Here is an 18,895-nt window from a genome sequence, read left to right on the forward strand (position 1 = left end):
GGTTACACGAATTCGTCTCATAAATACACACGATAACTCGAGAAGGAAATTTGGTCCCATGAGATTCAAACAACAGCAATCTTGTAGACATAAGCCGAAGTCAGTCAAAGAGAAGTTGATTGGTGTAGCAAACTGATCCAATTAACAAACCAGCGCGGCTCACACCTTTCTGCCATTGACGGGTTAGTTCAAAAGGCAGATTAGTGATTTTACGGAAATCACTGTCTGTGCTAATCAGACTGGAACTGTTAAGGTGCCCCTATTTGTGATACGGAAATCATTAGATAAACAAATGCTTAGGCGGAGGAATTAGAACTGGATCATCTTTTTTTCTACCCTCATAGACATACCTATGTCTCGAATACATCGATAAGTCGAATTTATTACTTGGTCCCCAGCGATTCGACTCATCGGGATTTGACTGTATTTTCAAACGGGCAAAGCTTGTCCAACATGGCTGCCGGTCGCTTGGAGGTCAGATAGCAAAGTTGGAACAAGTGAACCATGGGTTAAGAATGAAGACATAGCTCCAAACCAATCTGATGTAAACGGTAAAGCAAACAATAAGTCGGAAATGAAGGACTTGATTATCGCCAAGTGTAACAGAGTGGCATTTGGAACGTTCTTCACACTGACACTCCTCATTAACGTTATGTTTTTCATTTCGGTATCCCCGTGATGGACGGCTGTCACTGGCTATTTCACATACAGACAGAGAATCGAGGAGGAAAGCTTGAGACATCAGAAGATATGTTTCTGTTGAACATCATTCACTGACATGGCTGAGTATGAACTGTGTGGATTAAAAGAACCATCCTTTTACATTCATTACTTATGTGACTTAGAGACAGTCAAAGAAGAATACATTTAATTAGCCAGTAGGTATGTTTGTGTCATGTGTTGTATGAGGCTTTACTGTCATTGGGGTGTCTGTGAACTGTGTGTGTCAAACTGATCTAATGAATTTAGTGTTAAAGATTTCTATTTCAGTCCGAATCTCCATTGTACTGTGCAAACGCCACCTCACACTTGTATATAGGTCTCTATATCCTTATTGGGTACCCTTGCCTCATCTAGACGGGTGATAGAATGGGCCCGGTTCTATCAATCGGCTGGTCATGCCAAGCCCTCAGCATTATTTTGTTGCTGAAAATGTTAAACTACCTCAATATTTTGTCAAAAATCTTAGCCGAGAAATATTGTACTTGAAATTTGAAATGTACACTTTATATCCTGTAATTTGCCTAGAGTCCTAGGCTCAGAAGGCGGTGGATCATGGGCCAATCTGGTAGCATAATTAATTTTTTATTTTTCTGCTGGAGTATATCACCCGGGTATCCCTGGTGCTGCAAGTCGAAGATCCACTTGTTATTAGGACTGTCCTTATGATACTCCGTGGCGGGTGGGGAGCTCGGATGATGAACCATTAAATACTAACTATGGATTACCAAACCCTGTCGAAAAAACGAAACGTTCTCTTGACATTGGTTGTGATGATAGTGAACACAGAACCGCCAAATCAATTGACTACTGGCAAAGCTTTATGGCGACCGTGACACTGGATCAGACGCCATTGAACCTTTTGCGGTGTCTAAGGGAATACAAGGAATTGCAGGCGAAGATAAAAACATTAAACGCTTGCATTCAGGCGCTCTACTTGTTGAGTTTAGTAAAAGGCAGCAATTGAATCGTTTGTTAACATTCCTGTGTCCGTCTGAGCACACAGAACATTAAACTCAAGTAAAGGAATAATGCGAGACCATGATCACTTGTTAGCTGACATGGCAGAAGTCGATATTGTGTCAGAGATGAAGGATCAAGGTATCACTTATGTTAAACAATTCACAACTCGTAGAAATAATGAAACCCTTTAAACTCATACGTATCTGCAACATATGTTAAATTTGGGTTTACACTTTCTTAGTAAAGTACCAAGTCTAGTACTTTTGGGGTTGAGTCAAAAAACAGAGTCAGGCGCCAAATCGCCATCACACAAAGTCAGCCGCCTAACCCGCTCAGCCACCGCGCGGTGGACTCAACACAAAAAGTACTTGAATATGTACTTTACTAAGAAAGTGTAATCCCAAATATAACATATGTTGCATTTGACCACTTTCTAAAATGGCATTGTGTAATCACATACGTATCTGTTTTCATTTTCATGTCCTACAGCTCCAAAATCAATAAAGGCTGGCTACTGTAACATCAATGTGGACACTTAAATTTCAAATCCCTAAAGTTATCCACTTGGTTCTATAGACATTTCCTTCTTCTAAACTGAAGTAAAAAGTCATGTACTTAAGTCTATTTGTGGACGAGTTATACATGTTTGAAAATACAACATTTTCGCAACAGATTTCTGGGTTATGCGTTTCCTTTCTTGAATAGTATATAATAAAGAAGCAGTTATCCTTAAAGCATCATACTCTTCCTTATTATTCATTAACTTCTAAAATGCCAATCAAACAAGCCATGAACAGTGTGGGCTATAAAACATAGTTTTACATTCATCACTTACGTGACTTATAGACAATTAAAGAAGGATACTTCTGATTAGTCAGTAGGTTTGTTTTAGTCACGCCTGGTATGTGCCGTGAGGCTTTGCCGTGATTGGGGTGTGTGTGAATGTTGTGTGTCAAACTGATCTAATGAATTTAGTGTTTAACACTGCTATCGCATGCTATTGCAGTCCCATCCCCTATTCACACACACACACACACACACACATATATATATATATATATATATATATATAGAGACAGACAGATAGATAGATAGATAGATAGTTAGATAGATAGATAGATAGATAGATAGATAGATAGATAGATAGATAGATAGATAGATAGATAGATAGATAGATATGAAAAAGTTCCTTATAAGTTTACATATGTGGAACCTAAGTGTTATGAACGCTGAATATGTTGTGCTGTGGAACTTAAAAAAGGATTCTAATCGCAAGAATCGTTTGGAAATCGATGACTTTGTACACAGATGGGTAACAGTGAAAAATCGCAAAAACGCAACTGCTGTAGTTTTGAGCCACTTACGTAAAGGCATTGCATGCACGTGCAAAAGGCACAACAAGCATTATAAAAGTGCAGGATTTTTGATTTTGCTTCACTTCGGTTAAAACTCTCAGCACAAATTTCACAATACCAAGACTGAACGATGCTCAGAGGAACAATAACACCGGACGATTGCAAGCAGGCGAGTCCGGGTCAGAGGTAACGAGGTCTCCACTAGCACCATATCGATGCCATGGAACCGCTACCAACAGCAGGGATCAACACGTGACCTTCCCAGATCCGCTAGACCACATGTCATCACTCCTACCCAAGACAGCTACATCCGGTTGGGCCACCTACGCCAAAGGACGACAATTGCTGCCTCCACTGCATCCTCAGTACCGGGACTGCGCAGGATCTCGGACCAGACTGTCTGGAACCGTCTACGAGAAGCAGGGTTGCGACCAAGACGTCCTGCTAGAGGCCTGATTTTGTCCAGGCAGCATCGCCAGCTACGACTGCAATAGTGTCGAGCGCACAGGGTATGACCTCAAGGATGACGGAGACACGTATGGTTCAGCGATGAATCCCGATTCATGCTCTGCAGACAGGATGGAAGGACCCGTGTCTACTGCGGAATAGGTGAACGCTTCGCAGCATATTGCATACAGAAAGTGGACAGATTTGGTGAAGACGTGTCATGATGTGGGCAGCTATCTCTCACAACGCCAGGACAGACTTGTGCAGACCAGGGGGAACATGACAGCAAAGCGCTATGTTGATGAGATCTTGCGTCCGCGCGTCGTCCCCACCATGGCCAACGTGAACGCTGTTTTCCAGCAGGACAATGCTCGTCCTCATACAGTACTCATCACCACAGCCTTCCGAGCAAACAACAACATCAACGTTCTGCCATGGCCTCTAGATCTCCGGTTAGACATCACCTGTGATAGTCTAGTTATTTTACAGTCCTTCGATGTCTGATTATTCAACAATCAAAATGTATTGTGTATGTAAAACATTTCTCGTCGCTATATGGCTGAAATTTTGCCGAGGTGACGTTAAATTTTAACTCACTCCAGATCCCCGGATTTAAACCCAATTGAGCATCTTTTGGATGAATTGGATAGACGTGTGCGACGGCGACAACCACGACCTCAGACACTACAACAACTGGCTGCCGCTTTGACGGCTGAGTGGGCTACAATTCCACAGGCTGACATCCACAATCTGATTGCTTCTATGGGCAGGACGTGCCAGGCAGTAATTGACTCTCAAGGGGTAACACACGTTACTAACTGTACGTGACGTCAAATGTGACGTTGGACATTCGATGGCTGTTACTAAAGCCTCGGTGGCTGTTGTTTATCTGTACAAAATTTTAAAGTTCTCACACTTTTAGTTCATGTAGTAAATGTCTTTGAAACATCCAATGAAAATCTGGCTTAGCGTTACTTTACGCACGCACACACACACACACACACACACACACACACACACACACACATCTGTATATTTTCATCAATTGCTTGATAACTGTGTAAGAACCTACAGAGAAACGTCGTTCTCACTGTAATAAAGAGCTTGTTCACCAATATATTGTTATCCTTCCTTACTGTTCAACTTCTAAATGCCTCTTCAAATGTTCAATTGTATGCCGCTTTTAGCAATATTTCAGCAATGTCCAGAAATGGGCTTCACACAGTGTACCCATGTGGGGAATCAAACCCGGGCCTTCGACGTGATGAGCGAACGCCTTAACCACAAGGCTATCCCCACAAGGCTGTCTTCTATTATCTTGAGTGATATGATCCGGGATTCTGGACAGATAGGCGGACGGGCGGATATACAAGCTGATTACTATAATCCACGTGTAAACACGCCCATTAAGCAAAAATATTACCAAATGGCCTTGTTTGTGTCGACATGTGGCTGAACCACATGACAGGTGCAGAGCAATTGAATCACTAAACATAAATGAGTATAGTTTAACGTTACTCCCAGCAATATCCCAGCGTGTGATACCAGAAATGGGATTCAAACGTTTATCCATATGGGAAATCGAATGCGGGTATTCAGCGTGACGAAGGAAGAATCAACCATCCCCTGCTGCCTAACGCAATCGTGATGTACCTTAGCAGATTCACACCCTGTCCCCAGCAGGGGTACAAAACACTTACATCTAACTGTTAAATCTATATCACTATTTATTTTTATGTAATACAATGTAACACCTGAAATTAAGTTTTTATAAACCTGAAAATGTTTCACCGGGGTAAATGTAAAACACTACCACCAACACAACATCTATTTATATATTTTTTTAAACATTTCATACTGATATCTTTTTCCACCAAAAGGGATAAATATTTTAATGTCAAAACAATTTAGGATCTTTCTTAATTGTGTTAATCATCATCAAATAAAGGATTTTTTAACGGAAATAGAATTATTAGAAAAATTTTGAATAATATGTTTTGTAAATAGATAAATGACATTTTAAATATGGTAGAATAAATTAGCAACTGAGATTGTTAGAGGCTGTATCCTCAAAGGGGGTTGAAGTATCGTAAAATTATTGTTCTCCTGAGAGGATACGTAAGTCCAAAAACTTTCAATGTTAAATTCAAACTTACCAGCTTTTTAAACGCAGTAGTTTTGTTATTTTTTAAACTGTTGGCTAGACTTGTCCTACAATCGCCAGCGGCTGAAGGGATGGTGTAAATCCAACTAGGGTCTATGCAGGTAGCAAAGGTACTGTAAGTCCCCATGGTCCCTGGTATGGTGATCTACCTTCAGTTGTTGGCGGTCTATAGCCTGTTTTTATATTGTATTGTCAAAATAGTGCTATCAGTTTTAACTTTCCACACTGGTTTTAGTTGTAATTGTGATATTCTAGTTGTTTTACTGTCCTTCCTCGACAGGTTTTTATAATATACATATATTCAATTTCAGTGTCAAATATGTTCTCGTCACGATATAGCTGAAATATTGCCGATGTGACGTTAAGGGTTAACTCACTCACTCACTCACTGATATGTTTTACAAAACAATGTAGTAAGCAGGTTGTATTTAACGCCACTTCGAACATTATTCTAATTATACAACGGCTTATCAACGGAATATGGGAGGTAAACATCAGGTCTCAGATGTGTTCATTTTCCGTCAGACCAACAAGCACCCGTGTACTACTTATCACATACCAAGAACCATACAAGCGACGAAGCGGGATTCTAACCCCAGTCGCAGATTACTGGTTTGCCCAAGGATCGCTACTTCACAGAGGGAATAGAGGTGCCAGCGACAACAGTGCTACTCAAGCTAACACAAAGCCACCATGGCCAACGTGAACGCTGTTTTCCAGCAGGACAATGCTCGTCCTCATACAGTACTCATCACCACAGCCTTCCGAGAAAACAACAACATCAACGTTCTGCCATGACCTTCCAGATCTCCGGTTAGACACCATCTGTGATAGTCTAGTTATTTTACAGTCCTTCGATGTCTGATTATTTAACAATTAAAATGTATTGTGTATGTAAAACATTTTAAATATGGTAGAATAAATTAGCAACTGAGATTGTTAGTGGCTGTATCCTCAAAGGGGGTTGAAGTATCGTAAAATTATTGTTCTCCCCAGAGGATTACGTATCCAAAAACTTTCAATGTTAAATTTAAACTTACCAGCTTTTTATGTTAAACTGTTGGCTAAACTTGTCCTACAATCGCCAGCGGCTGAAGGGATGGTGTAAATCCAACTGGGGTCCATGCAGGTAGCAAAATGTTATGTAAGTCCCCATGGTCCCTGGTATGGTGATCTACCTTCAGTTGTTGGCGATCTATAGCCTGTTTTTATATTGTATTGTCCAAATAGTGCTATCAGGTTTTTATATTACCGATGTGACGTCAAGTATTAACTCACTCACTCACTCACTCACTGATATGTTTTACAAAACAATGTAGTAAGCAGGTTATATTTAACGCCACTTTGAACAGTATTCTAATTATACAACGGCTTATCAACGGAATATGGGAGGAAAACATCAGGTCTCAGATATGTCCATTTTCCGTCAGACCAACAAGCACCCGTGTACTACTTATCACATACCAAGAACCATACAAGCGACGAAGCGGGATTCTAAACCCCAGTCGCAGATTACTGGTTTGCTCAAAGATCGCAACTTCACAGAAGGAATAGAGGTGCCATCGACAACTTGCTACTCAAGCTAACAAGAAGAAATATATAAACTCATCGGCCACTGAACGCCGAAGACCCGGGTTCCAATCCCCACATGGGTACAATGTGTGAAGCCCATTTCTGGTGTTCCCCGCCGTGATGTTTGCTGGAATATTGCTAAAAGCGGCGTAAAACCAAATTCAGTCAGTCAGTCAGCGATACTGTTCCACTTGAGGTACGTCATCATTTTTCATACCACCCATTAGACATGATTACCGGAAATTGCTATCTTAAGCTTAAATTCTCAGGGGTACACAACGCCATTGCTAACTTTCATTACCACTATAGTAAATGGCAAACATACCCTCAAGTCATCATTCAAAGCGTTGAAAGATGGGATTCATACAATTCCAGGGACATTTCACGGTTCGTTCTTATTCATGTCTAACATATAAAGGACAAAACATCGATATCCGGCAATTAGCAATAGAGTAGGGTAAGACATTAAATAGACAAAGCTGTTCAGTTGCCGATGGCGAGTGCCCTTCCGATAATGTCTAAAAGGTTTCTCCTGGACACGAACATTTTTGCCATGCTATGAATCATTTCAAATACTATGTCTCCACGTGTGGCTGGTTTCACTGGAGCTGTGTTGTTTGTCCTTGAGAAGGAGCCACGCTGAAAACGTTTACGAAATGTTTGAATTACTCCGTTGTTGCCTTCTCCTTTTGCTCTGTCACCTCACCCTGGGCTCTAATTCCTTCAAAGAGAAAGATTTCCTGGCCAACCTCACCTTAAACTACGACCCCAAGATCCGCCCAGTGTTGGATGGTTCCAACACGACAGTGAGTATTAGTACGGGGTTGTACTCACTTTTATCTCTGGATGAGAAACAGGAAGTGCTCAGCTTTAAAGCATGGATTGTAATGGTGTGGAAGGACCATCGTTTGGTGTGGAACATGACAGATGGTATTCCTTTTGCAGTCACTATGCCCTTGCCGGATGTATGGTCTCCAACCGTACTGAATATTGATTCTGTGACGAACTTGAAGTATCTGAAAGATGAAAGGGATACTGTGTTTGTCTCTGCGGATGGTACAGTTGTGTATTCGTACACAGGCAGGTTTGACACAGGATGTAAGGTGAATATTCAACGGTTTCCTTTCGATCATCAAGCATGTACATTTCATTTACAAATGTTGTATACCCAAGTAACCAAGGAATATCTTGAGGTAGCATCCACGAATGTCATTCTGGATGTATACAGGCAAAACGGAGAATTTAACCTTCTCAGTGCATCCATGGTGTTACAGGAATTCATGACTCTCGGTGTTACTCAACCCTGGATTGAAGTTACCTTCGTCCTGAAGAGACGAACCACTTTCTACATCCTCAACAACATTCTGCCTGTCGTGTTCCTGTCCTTTCTCAACACCTTCGTATTCTGTTTGCCCGAGGAGAGTGGTGAGAAGATGTCATTGTGTGTCTCCATCCTGTTGTCCTATGCCATGTTCCTGACCCTCATCAACTCCTACCTACCAGCGAACTCCGACCACCTGTGTTTCTTCAGTGTCTACCTCACCCTGCTTGTGTTGATCAGCACACTCACATGTCTCGTCACAATCTTCATGCTGGCACTTCACACTTATTTTCAAACGGGCAAAGCTTGTCCAAGATGGCTGCCAGTCGCTTGGAGGTCAGATAGCAAAGTTGGAACAAGTGAACCATGGGTTAAAAAGGAAGACATAGTTCCAAACCAATCTGATGTAAACGGTAAGGCAAACAATAAGTCGGAAATGAAGGACTTGATTATCGCCAAGTGTAACAGAGTGGCATTTGGAACGTTCTTCACTGACAATCCTCATTAACGTTATATTTTTCATTTCCGTATCCCCATGATGGACGGCTGTCAGTGAGTGATTGCCATTGCCTATTTCACATACAGATAGAGACTCGAAGAGGAAAGCTTGAGACATCAGAAGATATGTTTTTGTTGAACATCATTCACTGACATGGCTGAGTATGAACTGTGGATAAAAAGAACCATCCTTTTACATTCATTACTTATGTGACTTATAGACAGTCACGGAAGAATACATTTGATTAGCCAGTATGTGTCATGTGTTGTATGAGGCTTTGCTGTCATTGGGGTGTCTGTAGACTGTGCATGTCAAACTGATCTAATGAATTTAGTGTTAAAGATTTCTATTGCAATCCGAATTCCGATTGTACTGTGCAAACGCCACCTCACACTTGTATCTAGGCCTCTATATCCTTATTCTGTACCCTTGCCTCACCTAGACGGGTGATAGAATGGGCCCGGTTCTATCAATCGGCTGGTCATGCCAAGCCCTCAGCATTATTTTGTTGCTGAAATTGTTAAACTACCTCAATATTTTGTCAAAAATCTTAGCCGAGAAATATTGTACTTGAAATTTGAAATGTACACTTTATATCCTGTAATTTGCCTAGAGTCCTAGGCTCAGAAGGCAGTGGCTCATGGGCCAATCTGGTAGCATAATTAATCATGCCGAGCCCTCAGCATTATTTTGTTGCTGAAATTGTTAAACTACCTAAATATTTTGTCAAAAATCTTGGCCGAGAAATATTGTACTTGAAATTTGAAATGTACACTTTATATCCTGTAATTTGCCTAGAGTCCTAGGCTCAGAAGGCAGTGGCTCGTGGGCCAATCTGGTAGCATAATTAATCGTGCCGAGCCCTCAGCATTATTTTGTTGCTGAAATTGTTAAACTACCTAAAGATTTTGTCAAAAATCTTGGCCGAGAAATATTGTACTTGAAATTTGAAATGTACACTTTATATCCTGTAATTTGCCTAGAGTCCTAGGCTCAGAAGGCGGTGGATCACGGGCCAATCTGGTAGCATAACTATTTTTTTATTTTTTTGCTGGAGTATATCATACGGGTATCCCTGGTGCTGCAAGTCGAAGATCCACTTGTTATTAGCACTGTCCTTATGATACTCCGTGGCGGGTGGGGAGCTCGGATGATGAACCATTAATACTAACTATGGATTACCAAACCGTGTAGAAAAAACGAAACGGATGACTGTAACAACAATGTAAAAATATGCCCCAGCTGCGAAGGAAGTCACTCGTCTTTCTCAAAAGAATGTCCCATTTGGAAACAGCCAGTGGAAATCGACAAAATAAAATTTAAGCTAAACATTAGTTTTGCGGAGGGAAAAAAACTAGTCCAAAATCTGAACTAACGGAAACATGCTTCCGTATCTAAAACACCGTCTGATACAACCACAGTAGCTAAAACACCTTCAAGCTGTCAAACCAACTTGAGATGGATCAAACCTGATTCCCCTCAGATTTTGTCACCTGAAACATCCACTCAGACTGCAGAAGTACTTCCAGAGCTTTATCGTAGGCGAAATCTCAGTCAATATCAAAATCTGATTCTCAAACTATGTGAAAGAAATCGCAAAACACAAGATGAAATCAAGAAGTGAGTCTTCAAACAAAACGTCAAAGTGGCAGATCCGCAAAAGGTTCTACAAACAAAATCCAGCTTTTTAATAAATGTCGATCGTTAGAGGACATGGATGTGACCAAAAAACTCCAAAACAGGGCAAATAGCTTGTCGCCCGCTAGAAAGGCAAGGGGTGCGACCACAAACGCCAAAAAAAGAGAAGAATTTTACTGTCCTTCGTTGACAGGGTTTTATATATTATATGTATGTATTTTGAATTTAGAACTAGTTTTAGTCACGATATGGCTGAAATATTGCCAATGTGACTTTAAATTTTAACTCACTCACCATAAACGCAAAAGGTAAAATTCTGGAGGATTTTATTTTGATTTCAAATAACAATGTATAAATAATGATCGTACAAATACATATTTACATCTTGGCACAGGAACATATTCAGCTCTTGATTTGTCAAATGAATGAATTTAAATGGACCTCTGTGGAAGTGAAGTACTAAAACCTGCCACTCACTCTGATGTTCCTCCATCAACCACGATGGAAATTTTAGAAAGGAAGCCTTTTCAAAGAATCTAACAAGCCCTTTATATGAAACAGTGTGTGCGGCCGAACGTAAACCTGAACTTTTGATTGATGTTCCTGATGCTATCAAATGGTTTTTTTCTGATGAACTGAATACCATAGCTGACGAGTGTATACCAAAGTTCTCTACAATTCCACATTCGAAAACCATGGTTCAACGATGAGTGCAAACAAGCTAGGAAGGCAAGGAAAAAGGCAGAAAATTATTTCCGTCGCAATCCTATGGTGCATAACTTAAACAAATTCAAAATCGTAAATGCTAAAGCGGGCGTACCAAGGAATGGAACAAGGCACAGAGAATTAACGGTAAAGATCTTAAACATGGAGATCAATTACTTAACGATTACTAACGAGTCAAATCCTGCATTTAACTGTGTTTTTAATCCACTTTATGAGGTACTGTACAACAACAGAAAACATATATTTCTGCTGTCGCTATTGAGCTGGAAAATATATCTCCTTCCCGTTTTCTTCGCCTCCTTGGCAATTGGTTAGGCCTCAAGTCGACCTAACATTAAGCACATTTAAAAAATCAGAAACTAATGAATTACAATATAAACGAGAATTTAATCAATTAAAGAATAAATATAACACATACAAATCCTTATTTGCAGATGGATCCAAGGATGGTGGCGCTGTTGCTTGTGCCACTGTCATTGAATCCAGAACAATATCTTCTAGAATACTGGATAACAGCTCTATTTTTACAGCAGAAGCCAATGGCATATTAACGGCTTTTAAATATATTCAAAGACACACTATACATAAACAATATATAATGTATTTTTACCCTCTTTTTTGCCTTCTGGCTATTAAAAACTTATCTTGTAAACATCCACTTTTAATAGAAATTATTGAATTATATAATGATCTTGCAACTGGCCAATACGACATCGTCTTGTGTTGGTTACCCAGCCACAAGGGAATACAAGGCAGCACTCAACAAATCTGTGACACCACTTCATTTTCCATACTCTGATTATAAAGCTATCATCAGATCTTATATCCGTTATCTAATGCAGAAGAAGTGGGACACCCAAGTAGGTATAAATAAATGACATGAAATAGAACCTTATATTGGTTACACTTACTTGGGTTGTCAGTCCAGATTTGAAGAGGTCATCATGCGACGATGTCGTATTGGCCACACAAGATATACTCATGTATATCTATTGAAAGGCGAGGATCCTCCGTTTTGTATCCCTTGTGATGAGAGAGTCACTGTCAAGCATATCCTGACTGACTGTGTTGAATTCTCCATCATAAGGGATAAATATTTCAATATCAAAACAGTAAAGGACCTTTTTTAATACAGTTAATTATCATTTAATCAATGATTTTTTAAAAGAGATTTGTTAAATAAATTTTGATATATGTTTTGTAAATAGCTGAAGTTTTATAATTGGTAGTTCAGATGATCAACTTAGATTGTTAGTGGCTGTAACCTCACAGGGTGTTGAAGTAGCGTAAAATTATTGTCCTCCTGAGAGGGTACGTAAGACCCAAAACTTTCAAAGTAAAATTTAAACATACCAAATTTTTTAAACGTAGTGTTTTATTATTTCAATCTTCGGCTAAATTTTCCTACGGTCGCCGGTGGCTGAGGGGATGGTGTAAATCCAGCTAGGGTCCATGCAAGTAGCAAAGGCACTGTAAGTCTCTATGGTCCCTAGTATGGTGATCTACCTTCAGTTGTTGGCGATCTATAGCCCGTCTTTTATACTGTATTGTCTTCTTTAATTGGAATGTTTTAGCTTTGCTCGCTAGTTTTATATTCATAGCTGTGATTCTCTAGTATTTTTACTGTCCATCGTCGACAGGTTTTAATCTTCAAAGTATTTTCACTTTTTATTGTATAAATTGTTTTCGTCACGATATGGCTGAGATATTGCCGATGTGACGTTAATTATTAACTCACTCACTCATTGGGTTGTCAGTCCAGATTTGAGGAGGTCATTATGCGACGATGTCGCATTGGCCATACTAGATATACTCACGAATATTTATTGAAAGGCGAGAATCCTCCGTTTTGTACACCTTGTGATGAGAGAACCACGGTCAAGCATGTCCTGCTTGACTGTATTGATTTTACCATCATAAGGGATAAATATTCCAATGTCAAAACAATTAAGGATTTTTTATAATGTAAATTATCATTTAATATTATTTATAGGAAATTATTAGATAAATTTAGAACAATGTGTTTTGTTAATTCATAAATGGCAGTATACATTCGCAACTGCGATTGTTAGTGGCTGTATCCTCAAAAGGGGTTAAAGTATTTTAAAATTACGAACCACAGCATTCAATGTAGATCTATAATACACTTATTAATTGTTCTCGTCACGATATGGCTGAAATATTGCCGAGGTGACGATAAATATTAACTCACTCACTCACTCACTCACTCAAAAGGGGTTAAAGTATCGTAAAATTACGAACCACAACCTTCAATGTATCATACCAGAGTTTTAATCGTAGAATTTGTGTTATTTTAATTTATGGCTACACTGTCTAAACTTGCAAACAGCTGAAAGACTGGTATAAATCCATCTTGGGCCCATGAAGGAAGGAAATGTACTGTAAGTCCCCATGGTGCCTAGTAACGTGATCTACCTTCAACTGTTTTCATATTGTATCGTCTTCTGTAGGTAAACTATTTTAGATTTACACACTAGTTTATATTCATAACTGTGATACTCTAGTTGTTTTACTGTCCTTTGTTGACAGGCTTTTCATAATTTACATGTATATATGGTGAATTTAAAACTTGTTTTAGTCACGGTATGGCTGACATACTGCTTAACTCACTCACTCGCTGTATCCCTTGTGATGAAAGATTCACGGTCAAACATGCCCTGCTAGACTGTATTGGCTTTTCCATTACAAGAGATATTTCACAGTTTCATCCCTAAAGGATCTTTTAATGCATGTCCTGATTTAATCATTGAGTTTTTAAAAGAAATTGAATTAAATGATGAATTTTGAAATGTATTGTAATTAGTCAGTGATTTTAAATTAGTAGAATGATTGAACTATGATTGTTAGTGGTTGTAGTGAGTGAGTTAAGATTTAAAGTCACATCGGCAATATTTCAGCCATATCCTGACTAAAACAAATTCTATATTTGTAAGTGGCTGTACCTTCAAAGGGTCATCGGTTCCCAATTGCGCAGATCGATGCTCATGCTGTTGATCACTGGATTCTCTGGTCCAGACTTGATTATTTGCAGACCGCCGCCATATAGCTGGAATATTGCTGAGTGCGGCGTAAAACTAAACTCACTCACTCACTCACTCACTCGCAAAGGGGATGAAGTAACGTAAAATAATTGTCCCCAGAGAGGGTACATTAGTCCCACTCCATTCAAAGAATTCTTCATTCTCTGAATTTTAATAGCAGCATATTTGTTCTTTTAATGTATGGCGAGTTTACTAAACGATCGCCAACACACGAAGGTATGATGTAACTCCAGCTAGGGTGCATGCAGGTAGTAATGGACCCTAGTATGGTGATCTACCTTCAGTTGCTGCCGATCTATAGCGCGGTGTTATGTTGTATTGTTCTCTTCAATAATATTGTTTTATAATTACATGCTAGTTTTACATTATCTGTGATACGCTAGTATTTGTACTGTTTATCGTCAACAGGTTTTTAAAGTTTTTATTATTCTCGTCACGATATGGCTGAAATATTGCCCATGTGACAATAAATAGTAATTCATGAACATTATTCTGTTCATTTCTTGCTTGATAAGTGTGTAAGAACCTCCAGAGAAACGTCGCTCTCACTGTAATAAAGAATTTGTTCACCAATATATTGTTATCCTTCCTTACTGCTCAACTTCTAATTGCCTCTCCAAAAAGTTATGTTTTATGTCGCTTTTAGCAACATTTAGCAGTGTCCAGAAACGGGCTTCACACATTGTACCCATGTGGGGAATCAAACCCGTGCCTTCGACGTGACGGGCGAACGCTTTAACCACAAGGCTAGCCCCACAGCCTCCTATTATCTTGAGTGATATGATCGGGGAGTCTGGACAGACAGGCGGACGGACGGACATACAAGCGGACGGTGCTACCTGCCGCCTGATAACTCGTCTAGACAGGCGGACGGACGGACGGACATACAAGCTGGTTACTATAATCCCTAGTATGATATAACAGGGGAAGGGGGAGATCCTACTATCCCAACAGTGAGCCAGAAGCCCAAAAGGCTTGGAGATAACAAAAAAACTAAATCTGACACGTGTAGACGAAACACGCCCATAGAGCAAATATATACTGGACAAAATAAGTTAGGGATATTGGTATTTTTATGATTGATGTTTCATCAATGTGTCAATGAATAAATAGATCATTATTCATAATTTCAAAATTTACATATATCCCGAACTATTTGTGTCCAGTATATTACCAAATACCCATGTATGTGTCGACATGTGGCTGAACCACATTTAGTGAATCACTAAACATAAATGAGTATAGTTTTACGTCACTTCCACCAATATCCCAGCGTGTGATACCAGAAATTGGGATTCAAACATTTACCCATAATGGGAAATCGAATGCGGGTCTTCAGCGTTATGAGGGAAGCTTCAACCCTAGGCTGCCCCCTGTTGTCTAATGCAATGATGGTGTACCTTTAGTAGATTAATAGCCTGTCCCCAGCTAGGATACAAAACATTTACGTCTAACTGTTGAATGGTTATCACTATTTAATGTTATGTAATACTATGTAACACCTGAAAATTAGTTTCAATAAACCTCAAAACGTTTCACCGGGGTAAATGTAAAACACTACCACCAACACAACATCTATTTATATATTGTTTTAAACATTTTATGCTAATAGGTTTTACGACACAATATGAAGTGAGTGCGTTGTATTTAACGCCACTTTTAACAGTATTCTAATTATACCAACTGAATATGGCAGGAAAAAATTATTCAAGTCTCAGATGTGTCCATTTTCCGTCAAATCAACAAGCAGCACTTACCTAGAAACATTCACGCGACGAAGCAGGAATCGAATCCCCAATCACAGATTACTGGTTTGCCCAAGGATCGCAACTTCACAGAGGGAATAGTGGTCCCATCGACAACTGTGCTACTCAAGCTAACACGAAGCTATATATAGCCCCATCTCCCACTGACAACAACAAGCAATGATTTTCTGCCAGTGCATTTAAACCTTTATACCTGATGCCAGATCACCATTCTACACAATCAGTGAGTGAGTGAGTTTAGTTTTACGCCTCACTCAGAAATATTCCAGCTATATGGTGGCGGTCTGTAAATAATCGAGTCTGGACCAGACAATCCAGTGATCAACAGCATGAACATCGATCTGCGCAATTGGGAACCGATGACATGTGTCAACCAAGTCAGTGAGCCTGACCACCCGACCCCGTTAGTCGCCTATTACGACAAGCATGGGTTACTGAAGATCAATATTCTAACCCGGACCTTCACGGGTATACAATTTGTGATAAAAACTCTGTGATACTGATACTGAAGACAATGTACAAATGTATTGTGTTTGCCATCGCATTCCCACTCGGGGAACTGCATATCTTTTTTCATGCATTCCATGAGGCATGTTTACTGCTTTGTAAAGCTTAAAATCACATGAGTACTCAAAACTTTGTGATACTGTTTCTGTTCCCCTTGAGGTACGTCATCATTGTTCATACAACCCGTTAGACATGATTACTGGAAACTGCTTTGTGAAGCTTGAATTCTCGGGATTACCCAACTCCACTGCTAACTTTCATACTTTTTGCATACGCCCCATTAGACATGCTTGCTGGAAATTGCTTTGTAAAGCTTAAATTACCCAACGACATTGCTAACTTCCATTAACACTATTGTAAATGACAAACATACCCTCAAGTCAATATTCAAAACTTTACGAGATCGATTTCATACAATTTCAGGGACATTTCACGGTATGTTCTCATTCATTTCTACCATATACAAAAACGAAACATCGATTTACAACTATTAGGCGTAACATCACAATGACAAAGCTGTTCAGTTGCCAATGGCGACAGCACTTCTCATAAGGTAAAAGGTTTCTCCAGGATACGAACATTTTTGCCATGCTATGAATCATTTCAAATTTTAAGTCTCCGCGTGTGACTGGTTTCACTGGGGTTGTGTTGTTTATCCTTCAACATTGGCCACTCTGACAAGGTTTTGGAAATGTTACGAAGTTGTTCCCTTTTCCTTTTCCTCTCTCTCTGTTGCCTGACTCTGGGCTCTGTTACCAACAAAGAAAACGATTTCCTGGCCAACCTCACCTTAAACTACGACCCCAAGATCCGCCCAGTGTTGGATGGTTCCAACACGACAGTGAGTGTAGGTATGGGGCTGTACTCAATTTTATCTCTGGATGAGAAGCAGGAAGTTGTCAGCTTTAAAGCATGGGTTGTAATGGAATGGAAGGACCAGCGTTTGGTGTGGAACACAACAGATGGTATTCCTTTTGCAGTCACTATGCCCTTGCCGGATGTATGGTCTCCAACCGTACTGAACATCGATTCTGTGACGAACTTGAAGTATCTGAAAGATAAAACGGATACCGTGCTTGTCCAACAGGATGGTACAGTTGCGTATACCTACTTAGGTAGGTTTGACACAGGATGTAAGGTGAATATTCAACGATTTCCTTTCGATCATCAGACATGTACATTTAATTTACAAATATTGTATGCCCAAGTAACCAAAGAATATCTTGAGGTAGTATCCACGAATGTCGTTCTGGATGCATATAGGGAAAACGGAGGATTTAACCTCCTCAGTGCATCCATGGTGTTACAGAAATTCACGACTCTCGGTTTTACTCAACCCTGGATTGAAGTTACATTCGTCCTGAAGAGACGAACCACCTTCTACATCCTTAACAACATCCTGCCTGTCGTGTTCCTGTCCTTTCTCAACACCTTCGTATTCTGTTTGCCCGAGGAGAGTGGTGAAAAGATGTCATTGTGTGTCTCCATCCTGTTGTCCTATGCCATGTACCTGACCCTCATCAACTCCTACCTACCAGCGAACTCCGACCACCTGTGTTTCTTCAGTGTCTACCTCACCCTGCTTGTGTTGATCAGCACACTCACATGTCTCGTCACAATCTTCATGCTGGCACTTCACACTTATTTTCAAACGGGCAAAGCTTGTCCAAGATGGCTGCCAGTCGCTTGGAGGTCAGATAGCAAAGTTGGAACAAGTGAACCATGGGTTAAGAATGAAGACATAGCTCCAAACCAATCTGATGTGAAAGGTAAAGCAAACAATAAGTCGGAAATGAAGGACTTGATTATCGCCAAGTGTAACAGAGTGGCATTTGGAACGTTCTTCACACTGACACTCCTCATTAACGTTATGTTTTTCATTTCCGTAACTCCGTGATGGACGGCTGCCATTGAGTGATTGTCATTGCCTATTTCACATACAGACAGAGAATCCAAGAGGAATGCTTGATACATCAGAAGATATGTTTCTGTTGAACATCATTCACGGACATGGCTGAACATCAACTCTGTGGGCTAAAAGAACCATCTTCTTACATTCATTACTTATGTGACTTATAAACAATCAAACAGAAGAAGAATTAGTCAGTAGGTATATTGTTGCCGTGTGTTGTATGTGTTTTGAGGCATCAGTGGC

General features: G+C 39.9%; 2 protein-coding genes across 2 annotated transcripts; both read left to right on the forward strand.

The window, feature by feature from the left end:
* Nucleotides 1–7,877: 7,877 nt before the first annotated feature.
* Nucleotides 7,878–9,050, forward strand: LOC124276488 (neuronal acetylcholine receptor subunit alpha-6-like). The gene is made up of 2 exons (XM_046712119.1): nucleotides 7,878–8,027; nucleotides 8,496–9,050. The coding sequence occupies exons 1-2, from the start codon at nucleotides 7,878–7,880 to the stop codon at nucleotides 9,048–9,050; spliced, it is 705 nt and encodes a 234-aa protein (XP_046568075.1).
* An 8,381-nt stretch (nucleotides 9,051–17,431) lies between these two features.
* LOC124276489 (neuronal acetylcholine receptor subunit beta-3-like) lies at nucleotides 17,432–18,637 on the forward strand. Its single transcript, XM_046712120.1, has one exon. The coding sequence runs from the start codon at nucleotides 17,432–17,434 to the stop codon at nucleotides 18,635–18,637; it is 1,206 nt and encodes a 401-aa protein (XP_046568076.1).
* The last annotated feature ends 258 nt before the right edge of the window (nucleotides 18,638–18,895 follow it).

This window comes from Haliotis rubra, unplaced genomic scaffold (assembly GCF_003918875.1).
Source record: "Haliotis rubra isolate DU_JTF1 unplaced genomic scaffold, ASM391887v1 Scf21, whole genome shotgun sequence".
NCBI lineage: Eukaryota > Metazoa > Mollusca > Gastropoda > Lepetellida > Haliotidae > Haliotis > Haliotis rubra.